The sequence below is a fragment of the Antechinus flavipes genome, chromosome 6, assembly GCF_016432865.1.
Source record: "Antechinus flavipes isolate AdamAnt ecotype Samford, QLD, Australia chromosome 6, AdamAnt_v2, whole genome shotgun sequence".
NCBI lineage: Eukaryota > Metazoa > Chordata > Mammalia > Dasyuromorphia > Dasyuridae > Antechinus > Antechinus flavipes.
The window spans coordinates 204,220,956-204,233,446 of record NC_067403.1 but is presented as its reverse complement, the minus strand read 5'-3'; the positions used below and the strand labels follow the sequence as shown (position 1 = coordinate 204,233,446).

The 12,491-nt window shown below is 35.3% G+C and overlaps 1 protein-coding gene across 3 annotated transcripts in view; it reads right to left on the bottom strand.

The window, feature by feature from the left end:
* The window catches only part of UEVLD (UEV and lactate/malate dehyrogenase domains), a 64,589-nt gene that overhangs the window by 41,094 nt on the left and 11,004 nt on the right, over positions 1-12,491 (bottom strand). For 2 of the 3 annotated variants that reach the window (XM_051964062.1, XM_051964064.1), the window contains exons 3-4: positions 11,191-11,256; positions 1,297-1,460 (exon numbers count right to left, since the gene is read on the bottom strand). In XM_051964062.1, the coding sequence (XP_051820022.1) occupies positions 1,297-1,460; positions 11,191-11,256 (230 nt within the window). Of the gene's footprint in view, positions 1-1,296; positions 1,461-2,536; positions 2,591-11,190; positions 11,257-12,491 lie in introns of all 3 variants that reach the window. The other variant, XM_051964063.1, reaches the window with a different exon arrangement.

Genomic DNA, 12,491 nt, shown 5'->3' with positions numbered 1-12,491 from the left:
GTTGTACTGAATAATTGAATTATTCATTATATTCATTTAAAATAACTCTTTGAAACTGAGAGAGAATGAGTGAGGCATGCTGTTAAGACATTTTATAGAAAGGATAAATTGATTGATATAGATTCTCTTGACAAAAAAAGTTTTTCAGAGAGATCTTGAGTGTCCTTGTACTACTTCTTCTGGCCTTCATATGATATATTCAATTATATAAGTGAATGATAAATTGAATAATTTATCATTATTTCCAAATAAACATTATTTGACAATATAATAGCCAAATACAAAGATCTGGGTTTTAATACAAATGAAATTGACTATTATAGTTACTGTGGGAGCTTTATTATACTGGTCACAAAATTTAGTAATCAATTATTCTACTGTTTATACCTAACTTTATATGGGTAGAGATTATTTGAACCTAAAATACCACCCTGACCTAGGTAAATCTCCAGAAATACCAGAGATAGCTAAAAGGAATTCTGGGTTCTCTCAAGTCTTGGATCCTTTCAAGGTCTTGTTTTGGCTTAGCCTAAATTTTTTATTTTATTTAATGTTTATATTTACTGATAACCGCATCAATCTACCTAACTTTCAAGTAGCCTTCTCAGTAAAACTGCTTAACTATGTACTGTGTAGTTCAAGTGCCTTTGTCTAAATACCATATAAGACAAAAAATTTAAACTTTTAAATTCTACTCCCCTACTTAACTAGTAAGCTCAGCTAAGTTCTTGAGCCTTCAAATACTTAAAAAGTCAGGATGGGAAAGGCACAATAACTCATGAAACTACTCTGTAATTCAATGCCAATGGGGAAGATACTTTATACTTTAAAATATGTTTTTTATACTTTATAATATCAATTTAGATATGCCAACATAGGGATCTTTCTTACCTAAAATTAGTATGATAAAAAAATTTTTTTACACTATTTTACTGACTTACACACTTTGGCTAAATGAAGAACAATATATTAAGAAATAAATCCCGCAAAGAAAAAATCTTCCACCTTGAAAATTCACATTAGAAAAATTAAACCTAATTATCCTTGCTAACACTAATAAATTTTTTTGTCAACAGAATCTATATCAACCAATTTATCCTTCTCTCTATAAAATGTCTTAACAGCATACCTCACTCATTCCCTCTCAGATTCAAAGAGTTATTTTAAAAGAAGGTAAGCTATTAAACCATTATTGTTGGAGGAAAATGTAGCACTTTCATTTATCTGCACTGTTAGTATGAAAGAGAAATATTAAGAAAAATAATTTTTTTTAAATAAAAACTAAGTGGATCTTACATGGCTCCAATTTTGTAGATAGGGCAGATATATTCTGCCCTGAGCATCCACATGTTTTCCCACTGAGATTCCCATGTTTGGAGTTGGCTTCAAGAAGCAAATGGGGGGTGCAAAAGGGTGAGAATCCAAAATCCACAAGTGAATTGGGATATTATATGTATTACCTATGTAAGACAAACAAAATCTATGACAAATTCATCTTTAAAAGAAAACAAAATACAAATTGTATCTGATATACTATAGGTTTGTTGAACAAATTCATTTCTGTAAAGCACTCAGATTATCCACCAACCAGACATATAACAAAAAGCAAGTCAAATTAGAACTATATACTTAGAAAACAAATGAGAAAAAAGGATAGTGAAGAATAAATAACAAAAATATTATTCCAGTTCTATGCCAGTGCTATGATGGTGAACTTGCACAGACTCTAGATTCTGTCTATCCATTTTGTGGATTTCTATAAATTCCAAGAGAGTGGTATGAGAAATCTGGGATAAGGCTTATCAAGAGGTTTTGAGAAAGGGGTTGGTGAAGATCTAAAAGAGAAGATGGCACTTGAGCTGCAAACTGAAAAAATTTTAAAGAGGTTATTCCACATATATAAATTGGAATTTATAAGGTGAGAAATATTAGATTTAGAAAACGAAATCTATAACTTTGTTAAGTTTCTATAATGAAACTATCCCTCAAAGCAAAGATTTTTTAAAAGAAATAAATTGAGATGGAGGCTAGCTTTATAACATGTGGACATACCAGCTGGGTTAAACTTGGGAAATTTTAGAATTTGCCTTTCTGATCATGATGATCCATCTAAATTTTGCATCTTAAATGAGGACAATGAGATCTAGTGAAGCTATGTGACTCACTTAAGGTCACAGCAAGTCCGTAACTATAGGCCTGGAAGTGAAGTCCAGGTTACCTAATTCACTCAAGAACTAGTCCCATCCACTTACACTAATTATAATCTCCCTGCAGTTCTTTTTCTTTGCAGGACCTTTTATAATTGAGTAAAGCTCCCCTGCTCTACCACTTTACCCCTCTTCATTCTAAAATAAAGACCACAAAAATTACCTAATACAAGGGAATCCTTTAATCTAATTCCTGAGTCCTTATAACTTTTTTCTCTTTTCTCTTTCCCTTAGGTATTTATAAAGTATATATACATATGTTTACATAGGATAGAGCCTGGGGCCTAGAATCAGGAAGACCTGAGTTCAAATTGGCCTCAGATACTTACTGGCTGTGTGACTCTGGCTAAGTCACTCGCTTCAGTTTGCCTCAGTTTCCCCATCTGCAAAAAAGGGATAACAACAGTACCTACCTTGAACTATTGTTATGAAAATCAAATAAGATATTTGTAATGTGCTTGATGGGTGATATATATATGTGAGCAATTATTATATGTAACCTTATATTTGACTGTTGTCCTTCAGGCTTAATGAAGATCAAAATGACATCACTATGTAGGTGTTAAGTACAGCATGCCCAACCCTGATTAATCAGACCAATTTGAGCTCAGAATACAAGCTCTACCACAGGTCAGGTACAAATAGTCCAAATGAACATTTACCATAGAAATCTGTCCATCTCACATTTCTTTTGAACTACTACAATTCTGCTTTGCTTATAAAATACAGTACCTTCTTTGATGTGGGCATATCATGTTGGGAGATCAATTTCAAAGTTCTTCAGAGAGATCTTGAGTGTCCTCGTACCGCTTCTTCTGGCCTTCATGTGAGCACTTACCTTGTGTGAGCTCTCCATAAAATAGTTTTTTAGGCAGATGTACTTTTGGCATTTGAACAACATGGCTAGCCCGTTAGAGTTGCACTCCATACAGTAGAGTTAGATGCTTGGCAGTTCAGTTTGAGAAAAGATTTCAGACACTTTATCTCGCCAGGTGATCCTCAGAATCTTTCTAGGACAGCTGAAATGGAATCGATTCGGTGTCCTGGCATGATGCTGGCACACTGTTCAGTTTCCACAGGCATATAACAATGAGTCACACAACAAGCCTGTGGACCTTCAGTTTGTTAGCAGTCTTTCCCACACTTTCCTTCAGAATCTCCCAAACACTGAGCTGGCCAGCTCTGGCAGTGTGTGCATCAACCTCGTCATCCATGTGGACATCCCTGGAAAGTCCCTGCCAAGACCAGTGCACTAATCCACGACATTCAAAGTGTCTCCATCTGCTGTAAGTGCTTGTTCCACATGTGAATAGTGTAGTGCTGGCTAGTGAGGAACCTAGGTTTTCTTGGTGTTGTCAGACTAAAATTGGCACAAGTGGAAGAGAACTGATGCATATTTTGTTGAATTTGAGCCTCAGAGGCTGCACTGAAAGCACAATCATCTGTGAATAAAATCACACACCTCTCTCCACTTTAGTATTGGCTTGTGGCATTTTCAACTTAAATGTCCATAGCGTTGTAGCTGATTTTTTGTTTTTCTTCTCTTTGAAGACATCTAACAATATCACCAACAACATTATGCTAAGAAGGATGGGAACAGGCACCCCACCTGCTTCACAGCACTGTGACTGGAAAGTGTGAGAATATCATCCAGAATCTAGAGTCTGTGCAAGTTCACCATCATAGCACTGGCATACAATATTAATCCATTTCTTCCAGCAAGCAAATTTCACAATCTTTCAAAACCCCTCACCACTGCCAGCATCAAAAGCCTTGGTCAGATCTGCAAGTGTAGTGTACAGGAGTCTGAGACTTCAGTCCTGCTCCTGACTTTTCTCCTGGAGTTGTGAGGCAGCAAACACCATTACTCAGCCCTTTCTGAAGCCATTAGCTGTGAGGTAGATGACCATCTTCCAGGTGAAGGATCAGTCTGTTTAGGCGGACTCCGACAAAAATCTTGTCTAAGAGATTGCGAGATGTCCTGCAATTATCACAGGAAAATCTATTTCCTTTTCCTCTATAGGGATGGACAACAGAGGCATTCTTGAACTCCTAAATAATAATCTCTTCTTGCCATATAACCTAGAAAATTTCAGTCATCTTTTATTTGAGCAGCAGATGTCCTGCCATGTAAATCTCTGCTGGAATACAATTAGTTCCAGGCACTTTGCCACATGAAAGAAGCCTAATGGCATTCAAAACCTCTCCTTCAACTGGAAATCTGGCCAGAAAGAAATAGACTTCAACCTGAAGTATATGATCAATGGTTTCAGCATGGTCAATAATGATCTGCTGAGAATACTATGAAAGTGTTCAGCCCATCTCTCCAGAATGTGCTTATCACTAATCAATGTGGCTCCATCAGCACTAAGTAGTTGAACATATATCATTGTCTTTGGTCCATAAACGGCCTTTGTAACAGTATAAAAGCATTTTGGGTCGATACTACTGCAAAAAACAATTTCATCTGTCAAGAATCCTGCATCTCTCTAAGCTTCACTTACACTTTACTTTTGATAACATTGCCTTTTTAGAAATGGATAAACTATTCTGTTTGTAAACCCTGTGTTTTCATTTTTTTCTGAATTTCACTATCATTTTTGTCAAACCAATCCTGTTTTTGAGTGTTCTGGATCAGAAGAGCAAATGCAGTATAAATTTCTGAAAGCTGCCTACTCCTTTTCTGTTCCACTATTGCCAACCATGTGCTGGGTCAGCTTTCCCTCCAAGTTAGCAACAAACTGTTCACAGAGAAGTGTTCTAACCTGCTCATATTAACTTTTCTGATAGTCATTTTGTTTTAGGGCTATCGTTTTTGTTTGAATATGAATGTTTATCATGAAAAGAATAAATCTATAATTGGTTCAGCACTCTGTACCACATATCATCTTCATCACACTCACATTCTGTTTCTTCTTAAAATAGCAGAATCTATAAAATTCCAATGATTGCTGAGAGGGTGAATCTATGAAATTTTATTGAATTTAGGTAAATGGAAGACAGTCTTGGTGATGAGAGGGTCATGCAACACAGAAGTTTTCAGCAGTAAGTTGCTGTTTCTTACTCCATTCCTCCCAGGAGTCCCTAACATGTCTGATAGTCTGTGCTTACACTAGCATTAAAGTTACACAAAATTACAAGCTTGTACTCTTTCAATACACTGATGATGAGAATCTTCAGATCTTCATAAAATTCTTCTTTGACTTCAGCAGAGTTTGTCATAATGGGAAACACAGAGTGATAAAAGTGTCTTGTAGCTTTACTCCAAGTAGTTCTTCTTTTGGAAAGCATAAAAAGTTAATTAACCACATTAGTTTTGATCGGAAAACTTACATCGACTTCTCAACACTTCCCATTACTGTGGCCACTCCAGAAAAACATATATGCAGTTCCAACTTCAGTAAGCTGACTTTCATTAACACCTTATTTCACTATTTGGATGTGATATTTGCCGAGTTCTCTTGCAACAAGAGCTGTTCATCTTTCATGTCCTCTCACAAGAATTGTTTGTCTTTCAACTTTACTGGATTTTGTATTTCTTATAAGTGTCCACACATTCCACATACCAATGGTGAGTAGAATTATCTTTGCAAAAGTTTTTGTATATTTTTTGTTTTAATTGAAGCATAGGATCCCTGTCTGCCATGGTAAGCAGGCCAGGGTTAGGTTAGATAAAACAGATAATTTTTAGAGAACCTTTTCTTTCCTCTTTAAAAATAATTTTGTTTATATTTATTTTTAATAATATCATTTTCCCCAGTAACATATAAAAACAATTTTTAATATTAATTTTTTAAAAAAAATTTGAGTTTCAAATATTCTTTCTCTCTTTCCCACCTCCCCCCTACCTGAGACAGGAAGCAGTTCAATATAGGTTATACATGTTCAATCATACAAAACATATTGCTGTATATTATATTGTGGAAAGAAGACACAGATCCAAAGGGGGAAAAAAAAACGCAAAATACAGAAAGTGAAAAATAGTATGCTTTGAGCTGTAGTCAAACTCTTCAGACTACATTCAATTCTTTTTCTGGCGCTGTAAAGCATTCATCATAAGTTCACTGGAATTGTCTTGATCACTGTACTACTGAAAATAGCTAAATCATTTACAGTTGATCATTATACAGTATTGTTCTTACTATGTATAGTATTCTTCTGGTTCTACTCACTTCACTTTGCATCAGTTCATATATGTCTTTCCAGGTTTTTCTGAAATCCACCTACTCATAATTTCATATAGCACAGTAATATTCAATTACAATCAAATACTACAACTTATTCAACGATTCCCCTATTGATGGCTATCTCCTCAATTTCCAATTCTTTGATATTACAAAAAGAACTTTTACAAATATTTTCATATAGGGTGTTCCAAATCAGTATTGATCAGAGAAATGCAAATTAAGACAACTCTGAGATACCACTACATACCTGTCAGATTGGCTAAGATGACAGGAAAAAATAATGATGAATGTTGGAGGGGATGCGGGAAATCTGGGACACTGATGTATTGTTGGTGGCCTTGTGAACAAATCTAACCATTCTGGACAACAATCTGGAATTATGCCCCCAAAGTTATCAATCTGTGCATACCCTTTGATACAGCAGTGTTACTACTGGGCTTATATCCCAAAGAGATACTAAGGAAGGGAAAGGTTCCTGTATGTGCCAAAATGTTTGTGGCAGCCCTTTTTGTGGTGGCTAGAAGCTGGAAAATGAATGGATGCCCATCAATTGGAGAATGAATGGATAAATTGTGGTATATGAATGTCATGGAATATTATTGTTCTGTAAGAAATGACCAGCAGGATGAATACAGAGAGGCTTGGAAAGACTTATATGAACTGATGTTGAGTGAAGTGAGCAGAACCAGGAGATCATTATATACTTCAACAACAATACTGTATGAGGATGTATTCTGATGGAAGTGGATATCTTCTACAAAAAGATCTAATTCAATACCAATTGATCAATGATGGACAGAATCAACTACAACCAGAGAAGGAACACTGGGAAATGAATGTGGACTATTTGTATTTTTGTTTTTCTTCCCAGATTATTTTTACCTTCTGAATCCAATTCTTCCTGTGCAACAAGAGAACTGTACAGTTCTGCACACATAAATTGTATCTAGGATATACTATAACATTTAACATATATAAGACTGCCTGCCATCTAGGGGAGAGGTGACAGGAGGGAAGGGAAAAGTCGGAACAGAAGTGAGTGCAAGGGATAATATTGTAAATAGTTACCCATGCATATGTTCTATCAATAAAAAGTTAAATAATAATTTTTAAAAAAGAAAAACAACAACAAATATTTTCATATAAATAGGTCCTTTCCCCTATACTTTTTTTTTTTAAACATTTGAGATTTAAAAGACCTAGTAGTGGAATTACTGATAAAAAATGGTATGCATAGTTTTGTTACCCTTTAGGCATAGTTCCAAATTACTATCCAAAATGGTTGGATCAGTTCACTACTCTCCGAGTAGTGCTTTAGTGTCCCAATTGTTCCACATCCACTCCAATCTTTATTATTTTCCTTTTCTGTTCTATTAGCCAATCTGATAGGTGTGAAGTGATACCTCAGAATTGTTTTCATTTGCATTTCTCTAATCAATAATGATTTAGAGCATTTTTTCATATGACTTTTTATAGCTTTGATTTCTTCATATGAAACCTGCCTATTCAAATCCTGTGACCTTTTGTCATTGGAGAACAACCTATATTCCTATAATATATATATATGAGAAATGAAGTAGGATACCTTTTCTATCCCCTTCCTCACAATATCAGGTAAGCAGTGTGGTCCTTAAAAAAGGCTTCTCAGACACTGCAGAATCCCACTGCTGTTGAAATATTGTGAGAAGTCAGTGCTATGACCTGAGGCTGCCTGTGTGCAGAGTTGTATCCACATCTGCTGCTTCATCACTTGCCTGTTGCCACAATATTTTGAAGTAGGTAAAAATGGTACAGATAATATCTTTTTAATTACACATAAATTGGATTTAAGTAATATGAGTTGCATGAAGTCATCAGCCTTATGCTCTCTTCCAAAGTCCAGGGGTAAGACAGAAGCCAAGATGACTGGCGATAGCTCAGGATGATCTTGGCATTCTCGATATCTAACCAAGGTCTAAGTGCATCACAGTGACAACTTCAGCCACCTTCATAACTATTGGAACAAACTATTTCATCCCCTCATTCTCCCAGGTAGTCTTCACATGCTTGGCGTAGGCACCCCACCTAACTCAGTAGCAGATGAGATGCTTCAGTTAACCTCAACCCCAGAAGGTTTACTGGGGTGTGACCACTGAAGCATGCTACAGCTTCTTGAAGCCATCTTAGTTGAGAGTTGTATGAATCAGGTGGACACTGAAAATTGGAAAATTGCTCTGAAATAGGTTCAGCATCCTTCACAGCAAAGGTATTAATCTTCCCTGAATATCTACAGAGCCCATATATAAATGCATATAGTTGAATTAAGCTCTTAATCAATACATTGTAAATTAAAAAAAAAAAAGATCAAAAGGATAGAAATTAATATAAAATTTAAGATCCTCTACTTTAAATCTATAGAATTTTAAACAAAATTAAATTAAACTCAGCAAACATTGATTAATAAACATTTACCAAGTATAAGATACTGTACAGAATACTATAGGAAGGACAGGAACCAGATTTGTGATTTTATTGGTATAAAAACCTCCTGGCTCTATTCATATAAGTCTATAACTTCATAAACAATCTGAAGAGGCTGTCTACACTAGCACTGAGAGCGTTGACTTGCCCAGGATCACACAGCCAGCATGGACATAAACCCAGCTCTTCTCAGACAGCTTTCTCTCCATTAGAATTATCCATTATAATCTATCAGGACAATGAGCCACATACCGAGATAAATACAAGTCAGGTCAGAAGAGAGGTCCAACGATGTAAGAGTGCTGCTCACCTTTGTTTCCCTCTAATACTATCTCCTCTCCAGGTTCTTTTCTTCATACTGTCCTGCTTTGTCCTTATTATCCTGCTATGGCTATGGCCACCCCTCTTCAGGATCTTTTGCCAGGTCTTTATTAAGATCATATTCACTAGCTACATAGAGAGATTCAGCAGCAACAGTTGGTCACTAGGTGAGAAATGAACATTTATCAGTGTAGGGACTCCCTCTAACAGTATAAATGCCTGCTCTGAAATGTGTCTGAAAGAGCTTTCTGAGGATCTGATCAGTTAACCATCTTACAGGCTCATACAGGCGGAATATGGCAGAGGCAGGAACTGACCTTGGCCTTTCTGATATCAAGCCTGGTTCCATCCCCTCTCTTATATGATCTTTGATGGGCTGTTATCAGTAATAAAGCTGTGATCCTGTCACTTGGAGAGGGCAGGTTTACAGAGGACAAAGTGGCAGTCATGTGCCCCTTCCCTCTGCATGTCAGCAATCTAGACAGAGATCTGCTCTTAAGGCCCTAGTTCTAGTTCCACAGATACAACAAACTGAATTTGATAATTTCTTCAAAATTTCAACTGATCTGTAATTTCATTCATATTGGTATATATAGGTATGCCCTCCCAAGTGAGTTGAGATGACATATCATTCCATGATATTCTTATTCAAGTCTTTACACTGATTCCACAAAGAAAATCTACCCTTCAATGCAAATCTGTCCTCTAGGTCTTTTCCCAAACACTAATGTGATTCTCAAGCTTGCATAATATCCCTTTCCTACAAAACAAATTCCTCTCCAATCATATATGTCCTTGATAATATTTTTCAGGGTTAAAACTGTGTCATTAGGGTTAAATTTAGGACCACTTTATAGTTGGGAATATGGTACAAACTGCTTATATCTATCATAACATCTTTCAACTTCTCTTTGGGTCATATGCAACTTTGATTCTTTTCCAAGTATGTTTCATGTTGCATTTATCATTTCTTCTTGCAGAGTTTAAATTTATTGGTCATGGATCTTAAAAGATTTTATATTTAGGCGTGTAAACTTAGCTAAATTGGAAAGATAAGCAGCAAGTTGGTTATTGGAAAGGAATATTTACAGACAGTCTTAAAACTAATTTCTAGATCTTCTACCAACTTCTTTTCCACTATTTTACCACTATTACTGCAAAAGTAAATAGAGGCCACATAAGAATGAGGACTATTTTTTTTTCTTCAGTTTCCATAGCAAAAGTACTCATAACCTTAGTGGCTAATCACCTAGCGAATAGTCTGACTAGTATTAGCTAGGACAATCTTTGGAAAGATTATTCCTGTTGGTCTGAAATGTAACGGCTGAGTTTGCTTCTGTCTTTCTTCCCTTTAGTGAGGGTGCTCTTCACAACCACAGAGAATGAGAGGGAAGGGAAAGGATCTCTTACATGTTCACATAAGGATGAATAAGTAGCATTTGAGTAAAAAGTAGATGACAGTTGTCACAAAACTGGAGAAAGTAAGCCTATTCCTCTCAGTGGGTAAGTACAGGACATAGACAAATGAAGGAGAAAAAAGCGAAGAAATCACTCCAATTCTTTTAGGCTTCTCTGTGACCTTAGACACATTCTAATTCCTATGGCTTCAATAACATTTTGAAAATGACTTCTTTAATATTAGCATCAGGGCAAGGAAAATTGATCTTATTGCAATGAAAGGCTTCTGGTTTTAGAACATCCTAAGTTATATAGAACAGAGGATGAGAATTATATGGTTTAAGAGTTAAAATCTCATAGTATCTTTTCCAGACCATGAAAAGGCTTGAGTGTGAATCCTTGCTCCACCACTTAATAGCTCTGTGATCTTGAGCAAGCCATGTCTCTGAGTCTAAAGGTCTTCACCTGACTCCTTCCTTAACAAGGTTTCTAAGAAGATCAAATTAGATAAGAGAATTACAAATGCTTTGTAAACCTGAAAGTACTATTTCTACCTAAGATAATATGAATAGTTGAATACTTAAAGAACATTCCATTTTGGGGGCTGTTACTCTTACCCTGATAGTTCACAGGAATAGTGCCAGTAAAATTCAACAGATCTTTCTGAGAACTGTCTTTGAAAACTGAAAAAAGAAAACATTAAATTAAAAGCATTTAGAAAAAACACAATAAAATAAATACAAATTATCTAAAGACTATTTTAATAACCCACATAAACAAAGGAACTAAAGGTTATCATTAAACTAATCAGAACTCCTCAAGTTGCAGGCGATAAATTAATCAAACGAGTGAGAATTTCATACTGTCAGCCAAAGTCTAGCATATTGTGGAGGGAGAACTAGAACAGGTTCATGTTATCACAGGCTTTCATCCTAGTGCTGATGTCAAAAGTCAGCACTTTCTAGTCTCTACAAGGGCCTCATACCATAAACAATTCACTCCACAATTGTGTGGCAAATACCTGACAGTCACAGATTATTCAAACTTGATGACCCCAAACCAATCTTATTGTCTGTCAGTGATTAAGTCTTTCAAAATGTCCCTCTAATCCCTGGTAACTATGATTTCTTTTTTGTTTTTTCAGAGCTTTGGAGGTTGAAGTTTATTATATGAAAAGTTTAAGTCTACTGGTTCTTCCTGGTTCACATATTTGTTTTTCATTTATGGTCAATACACATTAAAGCTTATAATAATTCTATCTCACAGTTCTTTTCATAAAACTGTTTTAGATGAAGTATTCTGGTTATCTTAATAACTAAACCATTTGCCTGGGGTCAGCCATGGGCCCATTTCAATGAAGTTTGCTTTGGGAAAAATAAGACAGGGTTTCAAATATTATTAAGAAGCAGGGCATAATATGTTTTACTGAATTTTTCTTTTGTAGCTATCCTACTTTTCTTACACGTATATAATTTATTTTCTTATATGGAAATAAAATATTTGAATATTTTCCCTGTTGTTTAATTTTGTAAATATTATAAAAAATAGAAACCAGTAAGACAAATATATGCAAAACAATATATTTTTATGTGATGTTGTGAATAATTTAAACAATGAAAAGAATCCAATCCTGCTCAGGAAATAATGATCCTATATAAATTGTAAGAGTTACTTAGGAATTAATCAGAAGGAAATTTTGATTATCAGTATGAGATGAATGAGAACTATCTGGGATAAATGATGAGGAAGCTGAGATGACACACATTACTCTAATGTCACTAGACATGTTTAGATGAATATATGAATGAAAATATCTGCTGCTGTTTATAAATATTATTTCAGGGACAAAAAGTGAATTTTAAGGAGTAAATAATAAGAAGGAAATTTTGCAGTAAACAATTTAACCAAGCAGCATGAA